The sequence below is a fragment of the Panulirus ornatus genome, chromosome 17, assembly GCF_036320965.1.
Source record: "Panulirus ornatus isolate Po-2019 chromosome 17, ASM3632096v1, whole genome shotgun sequence".
Taxonomy (NCBI): Eukaryota; Metazoa; Arthropoda; class Malacostraca; order Decapoda; family Palinuridae; genus Panulirus; species Panulirus ornatus.
Genome location: NC_092240.1, coordinates 51,432,495 through 51,459,987, shown reverse-complemented (window position 1 = coordinate 51,459,987; position 27,493 = coordinate 51,432,495). Strand labels below are relative to the sequence as shown.

The following is a 27,493-nucleotide window of genomic DNA, read 5'->3' as shown; positions in this document are numbered from 1 at the left end:
ACATTACGAGTTAATTGATAGGCATGTAAAAGATAGACCTTTGGATGTTAATGTGCTGAGAGAGGCAGCATGTATGATGTCTGATCACTAACTTGTGGAGGCGAAGGTGAAGATTTGTAGAGGTTTTCAAAGAAGAAGTGAAAATGTTGGGATAAGAGAGTGGTGAGAGTAATTGAGCTTGGAAAGGAGACTTGTATGAGGAAATACCAGGAGAGATTGAGAATAGAATGGTAAAAGGTGAGAGCAAATGATGTGAGGGGTGGGTGAGGATGCATGTGGCATGAGAAAGGTGGGAGGTGGGCAGATTAGAAAGGGTACCGAGTGGTGGGATGAAGAAGTAAAATATTAGTGAAAAAGAAAAGAGAGGCGTTTGGACAATACTTACAAGGAAGGAGTGCAAATGACAGAGAATCGTATAAAAGAAAGCAGCAGGAGGTCAAGAGGAAGATGCAATAGTTGAAAAAGAGGACTAATTACAGTTGAGGTGAGAGAGTATCATTATACTTTAGGGAGAATAAAATGATGTTCTGGAGGGAGGTAAATAATGTGAATACGACACGTGAATAAATAGGAACATCAGTAAAAGGGGCAAGGGGGAAGTGATAATAGGTAGTGGTAAAGTGAGAGGGAGATGGAGAGAGTATTTTGAAGGTTTGTTGAATGTGTTTGATGTTAGAGTGGGAGATGTATGGTGTTTTAGTCAGGTGGTGTGCAAAGTGAGAGGATCAGGGAGAATGGTTCGGTTAAGAGAGAAGAGGTGGTGAAAGCCTTGAGGAAGATGAAATCCGGCAAGGTGGCGGGTTTGGATGGTACTGTAGTTGAATTTATTAAGAAAGGGTTGGTAAGAATATTCATTATATATATGGATCATGGTGAAGTGTCTGAGGAGTGGCAGAATGTATGTATAGTGCCACCCAGGGCGGTACTACCGTCCTGGCTGAAAGGCGTTAAAAAGGTGCCTGCAACCATCTTACACTCTCCATGTCAGGATTACTGGTCTTACTTTCTGTCTCACCAAAACTGGACTATCAGGCTAGCCCTACCATCTCCTTTTTACAAACACCATACACCTACTCAAACCTTGCTTATCATAATTACTCTTTTTTCCACATCAATACTTTTGTCAATTCCTGTCCACTCAAACACTTAAAAGTATCACCATGACAGTCTGTCAAATCTATGGCACCAAGTCCCCTGCACCATGGGGTGCTAAGACTCTCTGGGTTTCTACCTGACTCTACTACCAACGAGAGGGAGAGCTCTGGCAGTAGTAGTACCAGCCCCTCCCATGACCTTTCCTTCTCTGTTAGACCTTCATCTTTTTCTATTCACTATACCAACATTTGTAGTCTTTCTAGTAATCTCACCTCAGTTGAACCCCATCTGCCTAATATCTCGCTTCTGTCTGAGACACAGTTGTCTTACAATGTTCTCACTGCTCCCTTTTTCATATCTAACTATAAACTCCACTCACAATTCCAGTTCAAAGGTGTTGTTCGTGCTTATTCCAACATCAACACACCTGTTGTATGCCTCAAGGACCTTGAGTTTCCAAACTTTTAGATGTTATGTGGCTCAAGGTCTGTCTCCCTACTTCCATACTTCTGCTTCACCTACTGCTCTCCTAATTCTACATATTTATATCCTTCTTCAATTATTTAAACTCCTGCAATGAGACTGTGACATCCTTTTCCCCACAAGCCAAAATCCTCAACCTTGGGGATTTCAATGTTCACCACAGGGAATGGATGAATTCCTCCCATGGAGGGATTGAAGCCCTCATGTTATCCATTCTTAATTATTTAGAGCAAATTCTCTCCCACCCTAGCCATTTTCCTGACTGCTGTGACCACTCTCCTAATATTCTGGATGTTTTTCACCTCTGGTCCATCCCACTGTGAATACACAATCTCGCCCCGTCTGGTTCATCTGATCACACTCCCACAAATGTATCTATTCTAATGGCACCTTGCCCTCCACCAGCTCTTCTAAGCATAAATACTGACACCTTAACAAAGCTGACTGGAATAACTTACATGACTTCTTTTCTGACTTTCCTTGAGTGAATTACTGTCTCTTATGTCGTGATGCTTCTGTCTCCATCAAATACATTGCAGAGGTTATTCTTGCAGAATGGAAGCATCTATCCGCTCTTCCTCCAAGACAACCTCTTCATCCTATCTATGGTTCTACTGTTCCTGTTCTGAGGCCATTCAGGCAAGGGATCAGGCATATCAGGCTTGCAAAAACTTTCTTCCTCTGGCTCCCATTCAGCTTATATCACTGCCTGTAATCGCAGCACGTTATGCACAAGGCAAAGCATTCCGTCATTCAAAGGAAGTGCAATAACCTTTCCTCATCATCCACTAATAGGTCTTTCTGGTCTTTAGCTAAGGGCATCTCTAACAACTGTCGCTCCACCTTCCCTTCACTTTCCGCTCTGATGGTACCACAACTGTCTCTCCCCCTGATACTCCTCTTACTAATCCTATGCCCCTTCCAATAAACTCTTTTGGACTCTTCAAAAAGCACTTCTTTCTCTGGACACAAACAAGGCTAATGGTCCTGATGGCATTTATCCCTGTGTATTGAAAGACTGTGCCTCTGAACTCACACCTGTGCTTGCTCATCTGTTTCATTTTTGTTTAAAAACTAAAACTTTTCCTTCTCCTTTGAAACATGCATTGATACATCCCATCCCTACGAAGGTTGACCATTCTGACCCCTCTAACTATCATCCTATTGCTTTGACATCCACCATTTCCAAAATCTTTGAATCCCTCCTCAACTCCCATATCCTGAAACACTTCGAAAATCAGAAAATCAATCTCCTCTCTGATCACCAGTATGGCTATCATAAGAAGAGATCGACTGAAGATATTCTTTTCTATCTTACTAATGCCTGGTCATCATCTCTTGGAAGATTTTGGGGAGTCATGTGTAGTTGCCCTTGACATATCTAAGGCTTTCGACTGGGTGTGGCATAAGGGTCTCATCTCTAAGCTTCCTTTTTTTTGGCTTTTCTCCCTCACTATGCTCCTTCATATCTAGCTTCCTTTCTGGCTGATCTATCTCTGTGGTTGTTGAATGATCAGCCTTCCCCCCATTATCACTAAGAGCGGTGTCCCTCAAGGTTCTGTCCTGTCTCCTACACTTTTTCTACTTATTTTCAACAATTTTCTCTACTTCACAAATAATCCAGTGTACTAATATGCTGATGACTCAACACTGCATTCATCCACATCCCTCTTCTCACTTGATCTGCATCTTGTCTTGACACAGCTTCCTCAATAAATTCAGACTGACAGGATATCTCAGTGGGGTAAACAAAATCTTGTTAAGTTTAATGCCTCCAAGACTCAGTTTCTACCCATCTCTCAACTGAAAACTCAAAACTCTCATCTCTCTTTTGAAAGTTCTGTAATTCCACTTCTTGATTCAATGAACATACTTGGCATTACTCTAACATCCACTCTTTCTTGGAAACCCCACATTACAGGAATAACTAAGTCTGCCTCTAAGACTTAAATTGGGTGTACTGTTTAGATGTCAAAGCTTCTCTTCAGAACAGTTGCTCTGTTTATACAAGGGATTGATTCATCCTAGTATGGAGTACTCCTCTCACATTTGGGAAGGTTCTAACTCTGCAGTCTTACTTGACAGAGTTGAATCAAAAGAGGTTCGACTTATAAACTGCCCAGGCTAACTTCCAAACTCGAACACCTTGCCCTAAACTGCAATGTTGGTTCACTTTTCATCTTCTATAGGTATTACTTTGGTTTTTGCTCCCAAGAGCTGGCTGTATGTGTGGCCACACCACTAGCTAGACCACACAATACTCAGCAAGCTGCTGGAATTCTCTGCCCTCTCATGTCTTTCCCAATAACTATGACCTGGCACATTTCAAAAGACAGGTTTTTCACTTTCTAAAAAATTAGCAAATACTTTCCCTTGTCTTTTCTTTTTCCGTTTCATAATTCTCTCTATATCGAATCAAAGCCTGGCCTTGATGTAGACTTTTGTCCAGGACTGAGCCTTAAAAAATATAAAAATAAAAAAGCAATTGTATAAGCCTCCTTAACATCTTCATATACAAGTGACCAGTATATGGAAAAAATTTAGGTAGCAGCACCTAGTAACAATGCAAGAGATGCCACAACAAGCATTTTTACCTAAAGGCTGAGGTGGTCAATTCAATAGTTTTAACTGTATATGAACTGGCCACACGAAGAGAGATAGAGGAAAAAAAAAGAAGTTAACTTGTATATGAAATGGTTGCACCAAAAGATGTTTAGAAGTGGATGCTGGTTGTGGTTGGTTTGTTAGGTATACGAGTCATCCTAACTTCATCAATGTAACTAATCATACTGTAAGATGTTTATCTAAAGCACATGACTGTTTTGTAACATATCAGAAATAAACAATGCCTTATCTAACCAATTTCATTATATTTTCATTATTCAGTGTCATTCTTTTCCCAAAAAGAATCCAAGGTAATAAATTACAGTTATTTACTCTATTTCTTATGGGATATCTATCCCCACTTAGTGCTGTTTTGCTGAATGCTCAGTCTTTCTGAAACCAGTTAAAACAGCTAAGTGGGGACTGCCAGTTTAATGCTAACCTCTGATAAGACAATAGCATATCTTACCTTGTGTGATCTCTCGAACACCAAACTTTTGTGAATAGACATATGCCAATGAGTCTCCTACATTACATACGCATACTACAAACTGGTCCTTGTTTGCTAAGGGCGCCACCACAGCTGCTGTCAGTGTGGTTAACATGCCATCTTCTTGAAGGATAAGGCTGTGTGCCGCATGAAATGACCGTAAGAGTGCCACAAAGATGTCCTGCTGAAAAAATAAAACTTCAAATGAAATATGTCCATCTTTATAACATCTCATAAGCTTTGGGGCAATTATGTGTAATGTAAGAGGACTTTGATCTCTATCTACATCACATTTCTTGAAAAGAATACCCAGAAAATAATGCTAATTAGTCATATCTGATCTCACTTTATTCATACTCTTAATCATAATATCTCTATCTTTAAAAAATCTACATGCAGTAACACTCTCAAATACTATATTGCTATATAGTTTAAATGAACCTGCAGAATACTGCATTGCCTCCTGAGGTTAAAAGAAAATGTAGGTTTTGAAGGAAGAAAATTCATTTCTCTCTCACAGAAAGAGCCCTTTGTGCATCTGAGGATGCTCTTCCTCAGTGGGGGATCAGAACACAGTATTACCCACAAAATAAAGGATATCCAGAAGGACTGTTTACTGAAACTCAGCAACCATACAGCAACCTGCCTAGGTCTATGATATCATAACATGGAGGTGAGGTAGAATCAAGTGACCAGCCACTCACGTCAAAATGGCAGGCCTATTAATAAACAATAGCTCTACTACAATGTATTAATAAAAACAGACATCATAACAATGAGCAAATATTGCACATTCAAATATGGTAGTGGTAAGGCTAACCAATCAGAACTAATTTTAAGGTTGCAACCATATTTGTGGCAGCTGATACCAGCATCAACTCCAGGTACACTAGTTCTCAAGCAAATGTCAGTCAGTCCACTCGGTGACAGACTCAGCTTGTGAATGACGTAAGTGGCTGGCAGCTTGGAGTTTCATTACTTCAGACATAACACTGACATCATAAGCCTGGGCAGGTGTCTGTAACAGTTACTGAATCCCTGTGTATGAGTGTATGCCAACTTTATATGTTTTACTATCATCAGAGAGGTGAATACTTTGGTGGGTAAAGCAGTTTTGCATGCCATCAAGCATGTTTTCTCAAATGCTCACAGGGGTCTGTCTATTAGTGAGAGATGCATAACAATATGCTGTTACTTCTAATCTTCCTTTCAATCCACCATTTACCCAAAAGAAAAGATTTTTTTTCCATTAGAAAAGCTCTGAACAACCATTAGTAGCCTTCCAACGCACCAAAAATAAGCGAAATAGTCTATTAGCAATGTACGGGAAGGAGGAAAGGAGGAGGAAAAATAACTACACACAAAGACATTACAAAGGAGAAAGCTTTTAGATGGAAAAGATGGGTAAGCAATATGAAGAGTGGGGGGTTAAACTGCAGAGGAATGAATCTGGAAAGTGTATAAGGAAGCTGAGAAAAGTGGTCAGGTGCCTGATGCTTGGAAGGAGGCAGTAGTTGTTTCACTGTATAAAAAGGGAAGTAAAAGTGATTGTGGGATTTATCGAGGAATAAATCTCTTAGCATAAACGGCATGACGTATGGTAGGTCAGTGACTGTGTTAAAAGGATTAATGAAACCCTTGTTGATGAGACTAAAGTGGGTTCAGGAAGGGAAGAAGGGTGTTTAGATCAGATTTCTTTAGAAGATATAGGGGAAAAAAATTCGAATGCAACACTCATGGACTTAGAAAAATCATAAGATTAAATGGATAGGAAAACAATCTATAAAGTGAAGAGGAAAATGATTTTGGAAATTTTTGACTGTTGCATACATGAAAGAGTTATGAATGCTGTATAAGTGTGTATATCATGTATATGCTAGAATATTGGTGGTAAGAGTGAATGACCTGCATTATGGGATTAAACTAAAGTTGCGTGATATCATCAATGTCATTTAATAATTTACAGAAAGGGCACTGCATATGACGAGAATGGGGCTAGGTGAATTGTAATAACCACAAAAATACAGAATGGAAGCTGCTGCAGTTGTTGTACAAAGATGATATTATACTAGTAGCTAAATCTAACAAAAAAGTTTGATAGAAAGGTGGGTTGGTTTAATGACACAAGTAGGAGGATGATACTGAAAGTGTATGCCAATACAAGCATGATACTAGTTTTAAAAAAAAAAAGGGTCAAACTGTAAGATCAGATTGCTTGGTAAAAATCAGGGAATTGTGGATGAGTTATATATTTTGGATGTAAGGTTTAGTAAGTTGAAGAAAAGATCAAAGTAAGGGAGACATATTGGGAATGCACTGAAAGTTCATATGAAAGAAAAGATATTTAGCACAGAGTGTGAAAGAAGCTTGCAAAAAGGAGTACTTGTCCCAGCACTGATGTATGGATGTGAAACCTGTAAATGTAATGTCATGACAGACTAGAAAAAAAATAGGGACAGTAGATATGGATAAATTGCACAGTACAGTACACTAGAGTGTGCTACTGTATAGCATTATATTTCTGCTTCCAAGGAATGGACCTAAAGATGTGCTTGACTGCTGCTTTCCACACTTCCTATGTGGAGACCTACCACTGAGGATTGACTGTTATGATACCTCCTTTTTCCACTTAAACAAATAAGCTGTAGAATTTTCTTCATTCAGTTTTCCCTCTTCCTAAATCCCTTTTGTCTCTACGAGTCAGGTCAATAAACATTTATTGAGCCCTGGTTAATATGAACTTCCTTTTTCTCGCAATTTATTCCTTTCACCCAATATCGCCTTTGATAAGGGCATGTTTTGCCCATGTCATGTCAGTCACCACCAAATAATATGATAAAAAAGTATCAGAAATTTCTAAGTTTGTTGCACTATCACACTGAAAAAAAAGTACATCTATATTGTCTTAAAATCATGTTAGGTCAGAACAGTACAGATTTTCTTTCACTAAAATTAACACAACTTCCAGTTTACGGGTGCAATCTGAAGTTTCTGATGATATATCAGAGAAGACATTATTAGTGTTCTTTTGTGTATCCAAAGCACACTTGACGAATATAGATTCTTGACAAAATGCAGTTCAATCTCCCATCTATATAACGTATAAAAAAAATTGTTTCAAATTTCTAAAAATCTATTTCATCTTAAGCATCACTTTCTGTAATTTGTTCCTTTTCTTTCAAGAATGATGGTTAAGTCAAGAATCTTAGAAAAAAAAAAAGTAACCAGCATATGTATACTTCCGGGTAATACACTAGAAAACAAAATTCATACAATTTGCTAAGGAAATCTTTAAGTTGTTATTGTTATCACATAACTGAAGAGGTTAGTTTGTGATGGAACTATTGGATAATGCTACGTCTATTGTATGTACATATTGCAAAAAAGATTATTTTACATATACAAATATTTCCAATTCTCAACATCCATTCCTTTCTACCTCAAAAGAACTTGTAAAGTCTTAACAGAGAAATACAGGTCTTGTGATCTGTGTGTATAACTACTTATTCTCAAAATCAGCCTTTTACCTATTCTGCTCATGGTGGTCTCTGCTGGTGCAATGTGACTCATATATCATTTGAGTGAGATCTTTGAAGTTGACCCCAAGATTGTCCTTTAGGAAGTTGGATGTTGGATAATAAAAAAAAAATATTTATTCAAGAATTCCTACTGAAATTAATTTCCATTAAAAAGTCATACTGTAATTCTTTTATACATGCCTAGTATAATACTTGCATACTTGTTAATTGGACACAAAAACTACATAGCAAAGATAGAAGGTTGATATAACAAACACATACAATGGAAATGCTGAAATGCTTTTATCATGTGCAAGATCATTCTCACCTTTCCTTTGTTACTATGTATGGGTTCATCATGAAATTTCCAGGAGCAACATTTATACCGAGTTATATCATTCAACATTTTCCTTCAGTTCTGCAGTCATACTCATCATATTTCCTTTGAAGGAAGATTAAGGTACTCATATGAATAAGAAGAGAGTGTACATATATTCAGAAAATATTTTGTCACTTGTAACAATATAACAAAATGCACTTCACTTTATCATTTAACTGTTTCATGTACATGTGAATGCAAGAACCAAAGCCCATTAAACTGACTGTTGTGGTCTCTGGTGGAGAGGCTGCAGGAGAGTAGAGTGCTGTATTGAGGTGATGCAAACAACCATGAACAGCACATCTTGCTGCTATACTGGCTTTCTCCCCCCAGTTGACACCATCAGCTAAGGCCAAGATGGCACTATCTTCACGGGCTACCACTCCAAATGCATCAGCAATAGGATTTCCTGTTAATGAACCATGTTAATACATTTAACAGTACCTAAAACTCAACAAGTTCTATGAAAACCATATATTTGCATAAAAATGCACCAACATTTAAGATGAACTGAGAGGGGATATATATCAAATTTGTTAATGAAAGAGAATAATCATTTGTTATTCTTTACATAATTGTTCACACACACATTTCAAATACTACCTGCCTCAACAGAGTAATCAGGAACCAAATCATAAATGAGATGTAAACTCTGCAATGAAGATTAGCTCACCTGCACGCTCGCTTGTAATAGGATGTCGTTCATACAGTGTTGTGGAAAGACCATATGCTCGTCTATGAGGTCGATTCCAGTTGACAAGACCAGCAATTTCCTCTGTCTCACTTCTCTTAAGATCTGGGTCGGGAACTGATTGATACAACAGATATGAAAAAAATTCTTTGACAAAATAAAAGATTTGCTCCCTGTGTTAACATACATACCCAAAAAACTACATTTGAATGTATTATTGCAGATGCCTGGGTGGAACATTTTCAGAAGTTTTACAATATAATAATAGGGAAAAATTTCATTATATGGGTGAAGTAATGTCACATACATAACACCCATGCCCTTCCAGTCCCTTCGATCTTACCAGCAGCCCTTCTCCACCCATGTACCCTCAAAACTCACCAGACCCTCAATGACCTCATTCTTCAATTTCCAGGATAACTCACAGAGGAACAGAAGGTGAAACATCATCCAATGTGACTATCAACACATCTAAAAAATCAACTGCTCCTGCGTCAAAAAGTTTTCCATTATTCATAGTGATATTTCCATTGGCAAGAATCCATAAGTAAGGGGTATTTGGGATGAGGCAGTTCACTGACACACCCACAGTTTGCCTTATATGAGAATGACATTAAACAGGAGCAACATAACTCAAAGAGATGATGGTCTAAGTAATAACAGGTAAAACAATAATTGGCTCACAAACATTCATTCTGTATTACATTACGTTACAAAAATTCCAGAGACTTCCTCTTTAAAGAAACTCACAACACATTAATAAAAGGGAATAAAATCATAAGTTTACCAGATTCTAACAACTTGATGAGGGTCAAACTTCCTAACTTACGAGGGAAAAAATCACTATAAAAATAGGCTTCAGAGAAAGTCTCGTAACTTAAAACATAGGTTGTTGATAATGAAAACTTTCATAATATTCTGCCTATCAAGGAGGAATATTTTCTAATAACTGAATGGCGCAATCCTGCGATAGATGAGGAACATCTATGTCATCTCAGTCAGTAGAAACATGACTTTCTCATGCACAATGACAGCTGGTGTGAAGACTTCCATGAATAAAAGATAAGCATAAAACTATCATTATGATCAATAACTGTGTTGTATTAACATGAACATGAAGAATAACTTAAGAAATGAAAAATATGACTAATTACATAATCTCCTATCCAAGCAGAACTCCAAAAACAAAACATGTTGCAGTCACAGTAACGCATTTATGAAAAAATCCAATATAGTCGCACACTCCTGCAGGGTAACTAAAAACTGCCCCATTCACAACTGGCTCATTAGATATGTAACTGATAACAAAACATAAAAAAATATCCAACACATTCAAACCAAGAAACTGATAAGATTCCTGACCTTTACAGCCCTGGATATCTTAACAACTTCACCATTAGAATTATGTGCTGACAACGAATAATTTGTAGAAAACGAATAATTTGCAGAAAATCATCTTTAACAGTGAACTTTGCTGCCATCTAGAATCAAGGATGTAAGAAAATGGCAAGATGCATGCAAGTTATGTAAGAGAAACAAGGTACCAGAGCAATATGCATACAAATCACACATCCAGAGTAATGAGAACTGCTGGACTGAACAAATTATCAGCATCAATACTGAGGATGTGTCAGAAACAGTTCTTAAGCAAGAGATATTAGCCATTGTCTTACAACTCTGTGCCACTCTAATCTATCAACATCATAGGGCTTGCACATAATTGTTCCATCTACTTATCATTATTGACCTGACCTGAAAAACTTTACTTTTGCTTCCTACTAAAGACCCTTAACATTCTTGGGAAAACATATTGGAACTCACAAGATCTTTATTTAGAATGCATATGATAAGCAAGGGTCTGAGAGCAGCCTCATTAAACCAACAAAAGCAAGGCCAAAGTTTGCACCAGAGGAGAGGTGACAGTGTATTTTAAGCTGCACAGTACTCCATCAAAGCCTACAAAGTAATTAACTTTAGAGACATTGGCAATGCATCCATTTTGTATGTACAGGATGATACTGAATAAAGTTTACCACATAATCTAAATGAAATCATACAAAAATGCAACTCCCATACTGAAGACAAAGAACATTTTCTTAATTGTCCACTGTCCTGCACTCACCTCACACAAACATACAAACATCAGCATATTCTGTGACCTATAATTCTGCCTGATGGGGACGACTGGCTTTCTTGAGCACTGCAAAAGCACCTTATAAAGGACACAGTAAAGTGAGTAGGTATTAGATAATATCTTCTAATACTGTATAGGTTTAGACTAAGACAAAATTATATGCAAATTAATCTTGTGTTAGTAATTATGCATGGCTGACTTCCAGACTTTACCGGATTTCCTAAACTAGAGAGAAGGATCAACCTTGCCTCACATTTTTTGCTCTAACCTACAAATGTGGACCCCTGACATTCTACTATTTTCTCTAATCTTTCCAAAAGGATCCCTGCTCTTTGAAGGGTTTAATTTACATATTGATCCTAGTCTGTTATTTCCACAAGGGCTTATCTTCATATGAAGATTAGAGCCAGGTCTTCCAAGAGTAAAATATGTTTCAAATCGACATCATAATGAGTAAAGCTTTACTGCTTTTAGTCTGTCCCAGTAATCAAGATGTTTTAATGAATCATCAGAGGTTATAAAGTAATTGTGAAAATCCTTTAGCTTTGGATTTTCTCCAACTTCACAGGATAATATCTGCACAAAGCAATAGTGTAGTCAGGTAAAAGCATGTTTTGAACAGTTTTATCAATGGCTTTGTTTCCATGGTTCTGAAAGTTTTCAAAATCCAACATAATTTGTAAATCTTCACACATTTGGCAATTGTTTCTAAAGCTGAGGTCTTCTGACATTGTGCCTAGATATTTGTTATGTACCTCCTTTGTGTTATCTTGTATTCTGTATGCGACTCAACTAAATCATTCCTCCCAGGACAAATTTGAATAGTCTACCCTAATCCATATATCAATAATGGTGCTATATGTGTGTGTCTGGTGTTTGTGACAAACATTTATGATCACTATTTATGTGCTACTGGGTGATTGTTTTTTTACACTCATATTGTCCCAGCTCTCAACCTTATTTATAAGTACCATGTCTTTTACTCCTTTTACACACACACACACACACACCCTAGCCTATGCCAGCTCCTAAGGGAGAATGAACAGATGGGTGGAATGTGGACCAGCTGCCATGACCAAGATTCAAACTAATGCAGATCTGATCCTAGGGGGCACATGCATAATGGTCAGTAACGCGAACCACTACTTGTTGGATGTGTGTGTATGTGGACAAGTTCGAGGCTGGTACTTAAGATGACAGTAAGTGAAGATGAAAGTGTAGTGAAGAAGAGCATAGTGAACCTAGATCAATGAAGATAAAGTTCTTGTGAAGATGATGATGTTGAAAATAGTATGCAGAACCTAGCTTAGTGAAGATAATAATGGCATTGTGAAGAAGAGAATTTAGTGGAGCAAAGCATAGCAAACTACACCAAGCTTAATGAAGATAAAGGAAAATGAAGATGAGGTTGCCTTGCAGGATAGATAAATTAACTAAGCTGACCATTGGCTGGCCTTGAAACTAGCAGTGAAGATGAAGGTGTAATGAAGAAAACTATAATGAACACAGATTGACCCCAGTTTAGTGAAGATAAGAATGTAATGATGAGGGTGAAATGAAGATGTATTCTAATAAAGATGAGTATGTTGTGAAGATGGCCTTTCTGAACTGGCCTTCAAAATTATCCAAACTAGGTTCAAAGGATGGCTGAAAAAGGTAGTATACATAATGTTGCTTTTGGTGGCTCAATCAAGGACTTGGATGATATCTCTGCAGGTTTTCAAAGTCTTCAGCTGAAATTACCATGCCCACACCAGTATCATGAAAGGATGATATGTAGCCATGTCTGCTACTGTCAAAGTTACATATAGATATGAAAAAACAAATGAACAAGCACAGTCCTAAGGGGAAGAAAGCTTTTAATAACAGAGAGAGTAATTCTAAATGATTGATGTTTTCACCTATACATTGCCTTTTTTTGTATAAGCACAATAACATTTGGTTTGGAAGAACTATCTTCACTCTGATGTAAATATAATATGTCTCCTCTCCCAAGAATTTAATGACAATATTCCATTCATTTGTCTTGAAAGTGTGTGGATGACATACTTTCTCTCGACTATCTTTTGCCAATTTATGCTTCATAACTTTGCATAAAATAATTCCACCAGGCATGAAAAATCTCCTTTATCATATGCATTATAACTTTGCATAAAATAATTCCACCAGGCATGAAAAATCTCCATCATGAGGGAATATTTTCCAAGACTGTTTGAACAACCCCACTTAAAGTTAGTTTCCTTCTTCCTACCCCAATGACCCACAATGCATTACAAGTAAAGGGCATTGTGACTGATGCTTTAGGAAATAGTGTTCTTGCTAGGTGTAATGTGCCAGAGTAAACAGGCAATGTGCCAATGTGCATTCCATCACCTTAGTGCCAAAGATAGAATGTTCTGTCTTTATGGATAAGGATAAAATGGCCACCCAGAGCATCCTAAAGGTTGAATACCTATGACTTAAGATATGGCTATCACACATCCACAGGAAAAGGTCTGGGTCTAAATTCCAAGGAGGTTTTCTCTTTCTACATATCAAAAACTTTTCTACTGTCTTAAAATATGATGCTTAATGATAGGCAATATTTCCAAAGCAGTACAGTTTGGAAATATACAAAGCAAAACTAAGGTCTGTAAGTACTTTAGCTCATCACTATCAGAGCACAAGTGGCACATAAACCTAACTTAACAACTAAGCTGTAAATTATTTCTGATAATCTAATCGATGATTTGGGTATGTATGACCTACTGAAATTCTAGTTTTAAAGGGCAACTTACTCAAAAAGGCCTTTCACTCTAACACAACCTAGCCATTAAAATCATTTTACAAGTTAGCATGCAAACTCTGAAATTCCTTCACACTATAATACAAATGAGTTATCTTAACATAAGAGGTAAAAGGTGCTGTACGGAAGATAGATTTAAGCTGGGTATATATGCATATTAATATAAGCTGAAAATTTATTGAGAAGCACTCAAGAGGTGTTTACTTAAAAAGTAATGTACGAGTTGATACCATTACACATGGTAATATGTAACAAGAGGTGAGTTAGGTGAAAAAAATGCATAGGGGGTATCAAGTTTGGGGGCTTATATAAGAATAAATGACCATGTAATGAAACTGGCTGAAGTCTACCATAGCTGAGGCTATCCTGAGCTATTAAGCAAAGACTATCCAACCTGTTCCTTTAGTAAGGAGACAAATTTTTTGAAGTATACCTGTTAAGATGTTAGTCTTAATCATATGCATAGCCAAGAACATGTATAAATAAGGCAGAATATTGAATTACAGATTACAGTTGTTTAGTATAGAAAAAGAATCATGATATGAAGGTAATCTAACAAGAATCTCATAAAAGTATGATCTCGGGACAGATATTATGGTGAAAAAGTTATCTTTGGGAATATACAGAAAATAAAAGACTTCATTTAAGTAATGGCATATAAGAAGAAATGTGAGAAAATTAAGTGTGCTAACTGCCTTTATCTTTCATCTGCACATGCTTCCTCATAACTGATCATGAAATAATTGTTATATTAACCCTAATGGAAATCTTTAATATATTTATGTACTAGAAGAAGTTCGTGTTGCTGTTGAGCCTAGCTTTAAAATCACCACTACTTCTAACACTAGCACAATAGTACACAGGGTGTTACATGCAGGGTTAATGAGGGCACCGTCTGCAGGTGGCTCTGACACATGGTAAAGTCATGCTCTTGCGTTCATGTGGCTAATTCTAATCGTCAGTGTCATGACAAGTTGTCTGAATAACAGCAGTGCTTTACAGGCATGCGTCCAAGACACAAGTGCAGATTAGATGGTTGTCAGTTGTTAGGTGGAGCCAGGCAGACTGACCTGCCATTGCCCCGGCCTCCACCAAATCCAGAGTCAGGAACTTGGCCCGTTGGCTGGCCAGACTACCTTCGCTGGCTTCTAAAGGGGTGCTGTCATCGGGAGGGCTGTTCTCTAGATTGTTGTTTCCATTCTCACATGCACAGTCTGCATTGTCAGTCTGGGTGGGGTCACTATGGGTGTTAGAATCATAAGTTTGATTATCTAAAGTGGCATCCATAACCTGAGCGGGAGTTTCAACCATAATGAGAGGATTCAGGTTATCATCCAGAGTAGGGCACATGGTGGGCTGCATCATTAACTTGTTAACTGTTCCTCCACCTTCATCTCTGCAACTAACCAGCACGGCCTCTACCATGCCTAGGTTGTCTATATTTATGCTCTTGCCTGCACTGCCAGTACTAGACCAGCCACCTGCATCATAACTGCCTTCCTGCATTGTTCCTCCATTACTTTCAATATTATTTACATCACTATTATTTCTCTCGTAATCACTACAACTATTTCTACTAGCACCAACACCACTATTCCCATTAGCACAACCATCATTTGAACCACCACCACTATCTGGGGGGAGAGTGAGGCCATAGTTGAGGGGCCCATCACCAAACTGGAGGAAGGCAGCTGGAGGGGCCCGACCAGGGTTTGGGGACAAAGGGGAGGGGGCCTCGCCTCTCCATGATGGTGCCTCACAGTCTAGGGAATCAACACTGTGTCCCCCACTAACACCATCACAGGCCTTTTTATTGGGAGGTGACTTAGTATCTCTTTTGCGGAAGTATGCAGCAATATCTGCATATGGCGTCTTACGTGGGGGAGGTTTCTGAGAAGTGACGTAGGCATTAGGTTGAGCATCAGACGTTGCATCATCAGCATCTATGTAGTCCAGATCTGGTTCATCTCGCTGCAATGGTGGGTGGCCTCCACGGTTGACAGAAGTGAGGCCACCTCCAGGCCCAGTAAAGGCGGCCACAATGTGCAAATGTGGTGGGCGTAGGGGTCGGGATGGCAGTTCCTCACACGTCCTCCCATACACGATGGCTGGCTGGACACCCCGCATCTCTCTGCAAAACACAGATGCAATCCATCACTAAGTATGTCATGTAAAGGATTTTGTTATATTTATTCTATCATACTTGATTGCCATTTCCCGCAACAGCAAAGAAGCGCCAGCAAACAGATGAAGAAAGACCCATCCACTCATATACACACATGTATACATACACGCTCATACACGTACATATATATATACATATCAAATACACATATATAGACATATAAATGCACATACACAATCATATAAACATATACACATGTACATATTCATACTCGCTTACCTTCATCCATTTCCAGTGACACCCTGCCCCATAGGAAACAGCATTGCCATCCCCTGCATCAGTGAGGTAGTGCCAGGAAGACAGAAAAAAAAGGCCACAGTCATTCACACTCAGTCTCTGGCTGTCATGTGTAATGCACATAAAGCACAACTCCCAATCCACATCCAGACCCCACAGACCTCTCCATAGTTTACCCCAGACGTTTCACATGCCCTGGTTCAGTCCAGTGACAGCATGTCAACCCCAGTATACTGCATTGTTCCAATTCACCCTATTCCTTACACGCCTCTCACCTTCCTGCATGTTCAGACCCTGATTGCTCAAAATATTTTTCATTCCATCCTTCCACCTCCAATATGGTCTCCTGCTTCTCCTTGTTCCCTCCACCTCTGACACATATATCCTCTTTGTCAACTTTTCCTTACTCATTCTCTCCATATGTCCAAACAATTTCAACACATCCTCTTCTGCTCTCTCACCACACTTTCTTATTACCACACATCTCTCTTACCTTTATGCAAATACATTTTCAAATCTCACAGAAAACATATACAAGATCTACCCAAGACAACCAAATTTTTTGAAAATAAGACATGCTACTAAAAGAAAATGAACCAGCATGGAAACGAGTTAACATTCCCAAGTTTACATAATAGCTATCAACTTTTAGTGCTTAATAAATCACCATAACTTACAAGAACACACATTAAAAAATTTCACAGTATCCATGTCAGGTGGCTACTGTGTTAACTCATCAGTATTATGAAGAATTCCATCAAATACTAGAGATGCGTGATTCACTATCATTACAACATAATGACACTATTTTCACACTGCCATGGTATTTACACTTACGACAGCACCAAAGCACACTGTCACTGCCTTAGACAATGAAGAAAGCATCACTTTCTTGTCTTAAAATAATCTCATCATTAATACCTTTCAATCACTGCTAAACCTTGCAATGGTTATGAAGGTTATCAAAGGTTGGGTCTAGGACCTACCTTACTTTGCGTATACTTTGCAATAGTGTCAGAGATCTTCTACTCCCATAACTGGGTCTGAGAATCTTAACTTTTATATATATCATGATGATTTCAGAGGTCTTCTACCCACCACAAATCAAGTCTGTGACTATGTCATACTTTACATATACAAAACAATGTTTCACAAGTCTTCTACCTCCACACCTTTGTCAAGAACTTTACCTTACTTAAGCCATCATGATAAATACCAAAGGTAAGATACCTGACATACATAATTATGATGGCTTCCTAGGTCCTGTGCAACCATAGCCTGGTCTGTGACCAAGTTGTCATGTTGTTCCACTGGTGCTATAGGGGAGCCGTGGCCAACATAGATAAAACACCCCAGTTGGCCTGGTACAGTGGGGGGGGGGGTACTTGTCTCGGGCATATTTTTTTTCTTAGCATTATATGGTCCGGAGTGTTTCTAATGGCTGCAACCCATGTATGCGACACAATGTCAACTCACACACGAGAAAGGCAAGTAGAAGACTCTCTAACCATCAGATAATTACTAATTACTGGCATCACTTTGAGCAAGACATTCTCACCCCACTCACCATAACACAGCACTACTGACTGTCACCACCCTCATGTAACATGGACAGTTTCTCTCTCCACTCATCATAATACAACATTACAGTCACCATACCTATACAATATGGAGTCTCTCTCTCCACTACCCATACTACAACACTAGTGACTGTCACCACCCTCATACAATATGAACAGTCTCTCCCCACTCCCCATAATACAACACCACTGACTTTTCTCTCTCCACTCATTATAATACAACAATACAGTCACCATACCTATACAGTATGGAGTCTCTCTCTCCACTACCCATACTACGACACTAGTGACTGTCACCACCATCATACAATATGGACAGTGTCTCCCCACAAGACAACACTAGAAATGCCCCATGTACAGAAATGGACAAGTTGTGCAGGAGGTTGGATATTTTCATTCCATTCCCACCACCTACATAGGCAAAAATTCTCTGTCTCTCCCTCCCCTTCAACACCAAGCCTTGACTTACACAACAGATAAATCTTACAACAGTTAACTAAAAAGAAATTTTTTCCCTTCTACTTTTGTTTACTTCCCCATTATAAAGATACCCAGACGACCCAAAACACAAATCATATTGCAGGTATGAATGTAGACATTCTGCCTTAGTACAATAAAAATCTGCCACAAATGACTGTCCCCATATCCCCTAAGCCTACATACTGTAAGTATATAGAACAAAGTTAAATACTCCCCACAAGACATCTGTTTCAGAACGATCTAGCACAGAGCCACTACACTGTAAATACATTCTTGCTAAAAAAAAAAAAAATTCCATTGAGAATAGTATCTCTTACATGTTCTGTCTAATAAAGTTTATTGAGCAAAACATGCATTTTCTCACTGACGTATTTTTCTCAGAAATAATGTAGATAATGTATCCATAAAAATTTTGCTTTTTCTGAGGGTGAACAGGTGAAAGGATTTAGCGAAATGAAAAGAGGTTTGTAGCACTAAATTAATACAACAGAACACTTACTGTCATACACTGCCAACAAATAGCAGTGACATCACACATACATTTTAATTCTTTTTGGGTATCAAGTTGTAAGATGAGTCACTTCAAAGAATCAAACAATTCACACCACATAGGACAACGTGGCTTCTTCATTGTGTTCAATTACCTAATTGTAGTTAAGATATTTGTACTAAGCTGTTCTGTGCAGTACTCGTGTGGGACCCGTCCCTTGAACATCCTCCATCAATATTCTTCTAATTCCTGTATGCTTGTCTGCGTTAACCATGCCTTCATTTTAAGCAGTAGATCCAACATTCTTATGCTATTAAAGCACTTCATGTATCTATTTACAAGTTCCTTGCTTTATTTCATGTTCTGTTCTCTGGTTCTTCTAAACTTACATGTCTAAAAGAAATGTTCACTGTCTTCAGTTATCATTTTTTTTAAAGGTAATCAGGTCACCTTTACTCTTCTGTTTTCCAAGGTGGGCATATTTAGAGCATCGTCTCTGTGAGTGAGTGAGTGAGGTGAGTGAGTGAGTGTGTGTATGAGTGTCTGTGAGTGTGTGTGTGTGTGTATGAGTGAGTGAGTGGTGTGTGTGGTGTGTGAGTGTGTGTGTGTATGTGTGTGTTACTGAGAGTTTTACACTCGTGTTGCCCCGTCTTTTAACCTTGTATATATGAACCATGTCTTTACTTCTGTGTGTGCACACACACACACACACACACACACACACACTAGCCTAAGCTCCCGTACCTATTCATCGACCAACTCCGGAAGGGAAAGATAAACACCTAGGTCGGGTTTCGGCCGCACGCCACAACCTAAGATTCGAACCCATACAGGTCCGTTCTCGAGCAGGATGGTATATAAAGCCTCACAGCACACCACGTCACTATGATGAAGCTGTACAGCCACTGGGGAATTAACAGCTGGGATGAAATAGAAGCCGCCAAAGCCTTTTTTAACATATGCGACCACAGTGTCAATGGCGCGTGTGGGGTAGTCACGACAAGTTCGGCCATAGCACTACACACAACAGCAGTCACACAGGGAGTCTACATGACAGATCACGTCTGCTTGTGGAACCAGAAGTTTCTGGTATCCAGACAGCAGACAGCTGTTCCCGAGACACTAGACTAAAATTTCTCGTATTTCTGGTCCGGTGTGTGTGTGTGTGTAAACACACACACACACACACACACACACACACAGTTTATTAGACATGGTACAGTGTCCATTAAGGTAGGGGACAGGGGCGAGTGGTTTAAACCCTCTTTTCCCCACTCCGTCAAAGCATAAAGAACAAATCACATATCACATATCAGACATATGCCACACCTTGGTATCATCCATCATACAAGCGAGCAACTAAAATATGGTATACTAAAGTCTTAATTTGTAGAGAAAATTCTAAGCCAACACACACACACGCATCCATCACGTCAACCATAATTGAGGTGGGGGTCAGTAGCAACAACTTCAGGTCCCGGGTACGATGGCAAATTATAATCACCAAAGGTTAAAAGACGAAGATATATATATATATATATAATATATATATATATATATATATATATATATATATATATATATATATATATGCACATTCGTTCTATTCTTCTTTTGTCTAAATTCAATTTCATTATTCTCGTTTACATAAAATCTAATTTTACGTGTCTTTCATTCTTGACTCAGATTTCTATATGCTCTCACATATATATGCACATTCGTTCTATTCTTTTGTGTCTAAATTTAGTTGCGTTATTCCCTTGTTTACATAAATTTTGTGTCATGTCTTTCATTCCAGACTTGAGTCAGATTTCCCGACCAAACACGTAACATGCACGAAGCTTAGGTTCCTGGCTCGAAAACATCTCCATTCTCGGAGGTTCAGCAAAAATTCTGCACATGGCTGAATCATCAAATCTTATATTATACTTACCGATCCATTTCTGTGTCTGGCCGGCTTCTGCTGCAAGGTAAGAGTGTGTGTAAAATACACATTTGATGGTTCAGGCCAAATCAGAATTTTTTGGGAGACCCTCCCACAATATTCTAACAGCAACGATCACATATAAATTCCTATATATATATACATTGAGGGGGGAGGGGGATGGTATTCCATGTGTGGCGAGGTGGCGATGGGAATGAATAAAGGCAGACAGTGTGAATTGTGTGCATGGGTATATATGTATGTGTCTGTGTATGTATATATATGTGTACATTGAGATGTATAGTTATGTATGTTTGCGTGTGTGGACGCGTATGTATATACATGTGTATGGGGGTGGGTTGGGCCATTTCTTTCGTCTGTTTCCTTGCGCTACCTCGCAAACGCGGGAGACAGCGACAAAGCAAAATAATAAAATATACATTTTTGGGAGAGGCGACCTCTATCTAAACCGAGCCATGATGCACGAGTTCATCATTCTCTCTGTCATCACAACACCAGCTCTGTGTATCCCGTCATTCTACCATCGGCTCCACAACCCCAGCAGCTTGAAGCAAAACATGATCATCCATTCTCCACAAATAGAGAGAACTTACACATACCGCCATTAGGGGTTACCGATCTACAGACCATCCAGTCGACGGGATAGTGAGCAAGAGAGAGAGAGAGAGAGAGATTATTCCCTCACTCCCGCCTCGCACCGCCATTTACCGACCGACTTTCGTAAAAGGACCGGCAAGCGAAGGTAATTCATCCATCTATCTAGTGCGTGTGCCTATCTGAAAGACAGTGTGTCCCCCCCCCCATTATTAATGGAGAACCCGGGTCAAATATATCTGCCTAAGGCGCTCCATCAGACTCATATTACCAGATGAAATTTTCTTCAGTGACGGACAGCCATCACAACCCCTCTCTCCCCCCTTTCCTTGACTTACCCCCTTCCCTCGCCCCTCCCACTCCTATTACACTCGTTTCTTCCCTTCACTGCTCTGTGTGTGTGTGTGTGTGTGTGTGTGTGTGTGTGTGTGTGTGTGTGTGTGTGTGTGTGTGTGTGTGTGACCTTGACTTCAGCACCTCTGGGTCTCAAGAGTCGACAGGACTCCTTGCCGTCCAGTGCAAAAACCCTATCGCTAAGATTAAGTGACACACCCACCTCACTGGACTTGAATTATCTTGCAAGGACACAAGTAAATCAACTCCTAAATAGATTTAAAACGCTGCGGTGGAGCGCGACCTCTGACCTTTTTGACTCGAACTCGGCCAGGTCTCTTTGTCTTCCCTCAAAATACCTTCATGACAAATTATAACCAAATCGGGACATCAGGGTTTTTGGAGGTTTCACGTGGAAGCTAAATTGGGGACGGATAGACGAACGGGAAAAAAAAAAAAGAGTGGATGGTTTCAGGGTACGTTAAATCAGCCCTTTTACGGGAGGTCCCTAATTAATTCCCTTTCTCGCCCTTCCAGCCTCCTGGACAGCTGGGATAAATGGTGGTGAGGGTGGAATGGGAGGAGGATGTTTAAGGTGGATGACTGTAGAGGTGATGGGAGAGAGCGCGGGGAACAGATGGTGTCCGAAATGGTGACACAGACTTGGGGGGGAGGAAGTGGTGATGGGTGGAGTGGCAGAGGAGGTGGAAGAAATGGCGGGAAAGGTGGTGGTGGAGGTGGCAGACGTGGCTTTGGAGAGGGAGGGTTGCTGACGTGGTGGAAGGTGTGGTGGTAGACACGAGGGTAATGGTGTGGCAGATGTGGGTGGAAGAGGTGGGTGGGGGCGTGAGGGTGAGGGGGATAGCGGATGACGATCTATACTGTTATCGTTCATCTGGCACGCACGTTCCTGAAACACTATATTATAATCTTTTTTTTCCCTTATGTGTATTCAAGTATGACAATGACCTTGACCTTTGCAATATTGACCTTGTGTATTCAAGTATGACAGTGACCTTGACCTTTGCAATATTGACCTTGTGTATTCAAGTATGACAATGACCTTGACCTTGGCAATATTGACCTTGTGTATTCAAGTATGACAGTGACCTTGACCTTTGTAATATTGACCTTGTGTATTCAAGTATGACAATGACCTTGACCTTTGCAATATTGACCTTGTGTTTTCAAGTATGACAATGACCTTGACCTTTGCCCTTTGGCCCTAATGCACACCTAACTTCAGGGGAGCATGGGTAAGAAGTCTTAATGAAAGTACTCCATAAAATACAAATCAATATGCACGCAATAGATTTCAAATGCATCATTGACCTTGACCTATGACCTAAGATTCAAAATTGACCCTTTTTAACCCCCAAAGGAACACACACACACACACACTAAGTCTTAATCAAATCCACTCAACTATAGATATTACGTGGAAAAGAAATGTGACAGCGAACTTCACCTTTGAACTTTTTAACCTCAAAAACAATAGAGACCTTTCTCGTCCTACTGTTACATAGACTCATGGTCAAGACGAAAATCCAACCCGGCTGAATCACCGCGCATACATGAACGCAATCATTATCAAAATTGATTCCCAATCCAGCATATTCTCTCGACCCTAAAAACCATTTGATGGCGCCCTTCGAAGTACACCACTCACGACAGATTTGATTCAAAACGGATAATTTGGCTTCTTGAAGCAATTTCTGCTGACACTATATTGTGAACGGACGCACAGGAGGGAAAAGTAATTTTAAAAAAGTACCCAAAATATATTGGTTTGGATGGCATGAATTATCAGCACTTTTCTATATTTTTGGGATACTGGTCAAGAAGGCGAGTTGGAGTCTTGGCTGTTGGGGTATATATATATATATATATATATATTATATATATATATATATATATATATATATAATATATATATATATATATCCCTGGGGATGGGGGAGAAAGAATACTTCCCACGTATTCCCTGCGTGTCGTAAAAGGCGACTAAAAGGGAGGAGCTGAGGGGGTGGAAATCCTCCCCTCTCGTTTTTAATTTTCCAAAAGAAGGAACAGAGAAGGGGGCCAAGTGAGGATATTCCCTCTAAGACTTAGTCCTCTGTTCTTAACGCTACCTCGCTGACGCGGAAAGTAGCGAATACGTATAAACACACACACACACACACACACATATATATATATATATATATATATATATATATATATATATATATATATATATACTAACAACGGCTTTCAAATCATGCATAAAAAATGCTATAAACTACAAGTGCGTTAATATCATCATCAAATATCGTCGGAGCAGAGAGTACGAGACTAACAAATATGTCTGATTCCTTTATCATTTATCTAACTCAATAATAAAGTTATAATGATACAGTCCGCTGATGCAATTTCCCCGGTAGGTCATGCGCGATGTACAACATGGTTTTTTTTATATATAGTTTTGTTGTCGTATTTGAAAATTGGGCCATGAAGTTAAATTTTAATTTAGGGTACGAGGAGGTCTGATACAATTTTTAACACGAGATAAAAACTATAAAACAGATGTGCTGTCGTTCATTCTGAAAGGTGGACCAAATTGAAGCAGACTGAAACCCACTTAAGCTCTAACCTTTATCATTTCGTCTTCGAACTGAAGGTGACTGAAATAACTAAGCTATAACCCTTATAATTCCATCTTAGAACTGAAGGTGACTGAAATAACCAAGTTATAACCTTTATCATTCATGAACTGAAAGTGACTGAAACCACTAGGCTATAACCTTTATCATCCCTTCTCTTTCCATAGCAGAACTGAAGGTGACTGAAACTAATAAGCAAATAAACTCTTATACCTTCACCATTCCCTCTTGGAAGAATTCTCTTTCAACAACTCCCTCTTATCTTTCCCAATTAGAAGAAGTTTCTAAAACATCCTTTATCTTTCCATCTTCGAGAATAACAACTTCTTTAACAACCACTTCCCTTATCTTTCCCTTCTTCACTGAGCTTTATGTATACACACAACCACTAGAAGCAGGATATCTCATACTATTGATATTCAAGTCCGTAGACTTTCTTCCTTCTTCCCTACCACAAGGCGTTGGTCCTGTATATCAACTGACTGTTATATTTCTCTCTCTTGTGTCTCCCCTGATGATGTGATTATTACACGAAAGTGCACTTGGGAACTTATCGTGTTTCATTTTCCCCGTGGACTCATAGGAATATATATATATATATATATATATATATATATATATATATATATATATATATATATATATTATATTTTATATATATATCTTCTTTCTTCTTCTTTCAAACTATTCGCCATTTCCCGCATTAGCGAGGTAGCGTTAAGAACAGAGGACTGGCCTTTGAGGGAATACCCTCACCTGGCCGAATTCTCTGTTCCTTCTTTTGGGAAAAAAAAAAAAAAAAAAAAAACGAGAGGGAGGATTTCCAGCCCCCCGCTCCCTTCCCTTTTAGTCGCCTTCTACGACACGCAGGGAATACGTGGGAAGTATTCTTTCTCCCCTATCCCCAGGGATATATATATATTTATATATATATATATATATATAATATATATATATATATATATATATATATATATATATCACTAATGAAAGAGTATAAGCTCTTACGAATATAATCAACTTAAAATAACAAATCTCTACTAATTCACTGACGATTTTTAACTACCATCGTACGGAAAATTACGACAGTAATGATATCTGTTCTTGAGACGTACAGGAGTGAGGTGTGAGGGGAGGGAGTAAAAGAGCTACGGATTCAAAATTACTTTAATTACATTTATCACAGACACTACAACAGAACAAATTCGTACCCCCTCACCCCAACACACACAAACACACACACACAAAAGACCCATTTCGGTTCTTACAGAATCACTACACCTAACCCATTAGTTATCTATATATAGTGACCCACTGGTTAATGGAGATATAAGTCTCAGGCTGCCAACGCCAGGGAACGAATTCGCGATAAACAATGAATCGCTTGAGTGGTGTGGGAGAGGAGTGAGGAGGAGGAGGAGGAGGAGGAGGAGGAGGAGTGAGGAGTGAGGAGGAGGAGTGAGGAGGAGTGAGGAGGAGTGAGGAGGAGTGGTGGGGTGTGTGTGGGGGGATCAATGTGGTCGCGCCGCCTCCTGTGTTGTGGCGAAGATGTGGCGGTGACCGACGCGACCCCGGGGAGGTCGGTCGGTCGGTGTCGAGGCTGGTGACTCACACACAAGGTCATTACCGCTACGTCATACCCGAAAACTAACAGAGCCGCATAAATCCCTGCTGCTTATTGATCCTCCTCCTCACCCCACACACACACACACACACACACACCCACCTTACGTCGGCCGCCTTGCTGCTTCGTCCCTCACCCACCTTCCCTTCCGTCACCTCCCCTCCGCCATCACCTACCGACGATCCCCCTCCTCCTCCCTCGCGGGCCAACGTACCTTCCTCGTCTGTCAAAACACACATATTTTCCTGTGTAGTAATGACGAAAACAAACTGATTCCATAAACTTTTTCGAGGAACCCCGTGTTATCTGCCGTCCTTCTTAAAATGTAGTTTAAAACACGCAAACAACGGAAAATCGGCAGCATTTACCGAAGAAAAAAAACACCACCACATATCATGCAACTGAATTCCACTTCAAGCGAGAGACACTGTTGAATTTATACACTGACTTTTGCACCGGCAAAGTTCGAGGGCATCATGAACAAGATAGAACTTTACGATACATGAAGGCAGGGCAGTTCCCGCGCTCAAGGACTTACGGGGAAAAAAACAAAGAGAAAAATAAAGGTTGGTGCTGGCGGGCGGGCGGCGAGCGAGGAGCGTCAGTTAGAATCCGTTGGTCGTGCATGACTGGGTCTGTGACGTTGAAAACGCCGCTCACATCTGCCTCTCACACATACACCCCACACCTGCCTCTCCTCCTCCCACACCACACCCCCTACCTCGCCTCACATCTGCCTCTCACACATACACCCCACACCTGCCTCTCCTCCTCCCACACCACACCCCCCTACCTCGCCTCACATCTGCCTCTCACACATACACCCCACACCTGCCTCTCCTCCTCCCACACCACACCCCCCTACCTCGCCTCACATCTGCCTCTCACACATACACCCCACACTTCCCTCTCCTCCCACACCACCACACGCCCTACCTCGCCTCACATCTGTTCACGACCGCCACTCTACTGCACCTTTTCTCCCCCACAACAGGTGCCTCTCTAAAGAAAAAAAACTCTCCTCACCCCACAGTTTCCAACAGTCTCCCCACACCCAACCAAAGGCAATGCTTCCTCTATAACCCCTTACCTCAACCCCTTCTCCCCTGTGATGCATACGCTGCTGTTACCGACCACGAATTAGCATGGGCCAGTCCAGGGGTCGAACCCCGGTCTCCGTGGCAGTCGGCCTACACCCGAAACA

General features: G+C 39.8%; 1 protein-coding gene across 4 annotated transcripts in view; it reads right to left on the bottom strand.

The window, feature by feature from the left end:
• The window catches only part of LOC139754749 (uncharacterized), a 159,885-nt gene that overhangs the window by 8,177 nt on the left and 124,215 nt on the right, over positions 1 to 27,493 (bottom strand). For 2 of the 4 annotated variants that reach the window (XM_071672507.1, XM_071672504.1), the window contains 4 exons: positions 15,250 to 16,310; positions 9,243 to 9,377; positions 8,794 to 8,978; positions 4,652 to 4,856 (listed from right to left, as the gene is read on the bottom strand). In XM_071672507.1, the coding sequence (XP_071528608.1) occupies positions 4,652 to 4,856; positions 8,794 to 8,978; positions 9,243 to 9,377; positions 15,250 to 16,306 (1,582 nt within the window). In that variant the 5' untranslated portion in view covers positions 16,307 to 16,310. Of the gene's footprint in view, positions 1 to 4,651; positions 4,857 to 8,793; positions 8,979 to 9,242; positions 9,378 to 15,249; positions 16,311 to 21,084; positions 21,107 to 27,493 lie in introns of those variants that run through there. The other 2 variants (XM_071672506.1, XM_071672505.1) reach the window with 2 other exon arrangements.